Here is a 1,408-nt window from a genome sequence, read left to right as displayed (position 1 = left end):
TGAAGGTTCGGAGTGCATGGGCCGATTTCCGCGGTTACTGCAAGGAGCACCATTCATTTTGAGTCGAAAGTGATATCTTTTGCTGCTATCCATGATCTTAACACGATGGTACATTCCTTTTTTTTTTTTTTTCTCATTCTTTTACCTTTCACATTTCGTTATTTTCATTACGGCCGTCGATGTGGATGCTACTGTGGGGTCATGAATCATTTCAAACACATCGGAAATTTCCTCGCAACCCCCCCGGGGAGAAGAATATGTCCGCTGTATGTAACATCGGGGGGAGCTTCGTGAGGAGGTGACTTTCGGATATTAGATGGACCTAATATCCGTTTCCCCACACGGGAACACAGAGACAAGCTCTCTGATAGATAACAAGAGGGTATCATCGCATTTCAGGCTGCTCTGATTGAGTGCGTGGACCAGAAGCTGATCAGATCGGGTCTATCGCGGGTGGTAACTCAATGTCAGCTACGGAAGGCGTGTCATGTTAGCCTTGAAGATGCGATCTGATGATTACTTTGGCAACTGGTTCCCGGTGTACTTCCCCGAATATACTCCGGGAGTAACTTGAAGTCTAAGTAGACTTTTGCAAACAATGGCTGCTCTAGTAAAAGGATCGACTAGACTAAATTGATGACCAAACAGGGGGCTATAACTGATCGCCGCTGGTCTAAACAAGCGTAGTTGTAAGTAGTGTAGTATTCGCAAGGGCTTTCGTTTCATTTGACTGGCAGAGTGGGTACAATAACGGGTGGTTAAAGCATACCCTAGTAAATCAATGCGTTCAATACAAAACATTAGTATAGTATAGTACACTAAGTAATACTAGTACATACATGCATCGGATTTGAGGTACATATGGCGCGGGTACTTCATACGTCACTCTGGATGGTCGGCGGAAACAGCGCTAAACATAAATTAGCCTTGTGGGTGGTAGCGGAGACTCCTGTCCAATGTCCTCAAACATGGAGGACGGTGATCGACTTCATCGGCCAATTAAATGTATTGGCGCTCCCTCCTCTAGCTCCTTCGTAGTTCGTCATTGGCGGATCGCGACTCGGCTGGATCACCAGCTCATTTTTGGTTTAGTCCTGTCACCGCGCAGGCCACCGCTCGCATTAACCGTGGTTCGGACCGCCTTGATTGGCCAGTGGCCCCTAGGCAGGAGGTGAGCTCAAAGCTGAGAACGTCCATTCCTCCTTCAACTTTCCTATTGTCAACCCTCCTCCCAATTTAGAGAACAACTGGGGGAGTCACTCGTCCCAAAAAGCCTACTACACTCGTTGAGAATCAAGATTCCTCATCTTAGCGTCCACCGAAAATATCCACGGTATGCACCACCTTTGTTTTGGCCTCGCGTCCCCGACCACCATCGTCACCCTCACACACTCTTCTTCCCCCCCCC

The 1,408-nt window shown here is 47.9% G+C and overlaps 1 protein-coding gene across 1 annotated transcript; it reads left to right on the top strand.

Moving 5' to 3' along the window:
• Positions 1-861: 861 nt before the first annotated feature.
• BDW43DRAFT_316515 (uncharacterized protein) lies at positions 862-1,240 on the top strand (the record flags this gene model as incomplete). Its single annotated transcript, XM_032048315.1, has 2 exons — positions 862-1,037; positions 1,093-1,240. 2 exons carry the CDS (start codon positions 862-864, stop codon positions 1,238-1,240), a joined length of 324 nt encoding a protein of 107 aa, XP_031894549.1.
• Positions 1,241-1,408: the final 168 nt, after the last annotated feature.

Source organism: Aspergillus alliaceus (genome assembly GCF_009176365.1).
Source record: "Aspergillus alliaceus strain CBS 536.65 unplaced genomic scaffold BDW43scaffold_77, whole genome shotgun sequence".
In the NCBI taxonomy this organism is placed as follows: Eukaryota; Fungi; Ascomycota; class Eurotiomycetes; order Eurotiales; family Aspergillaceae; genus Aspergillus; species Aspergillus alliaceus.
The sequence above is the reverse complement of the archived record's forward strand: the minus strand, read 5'-3'. Positions and strand labels throughout refer to the sequence as shown.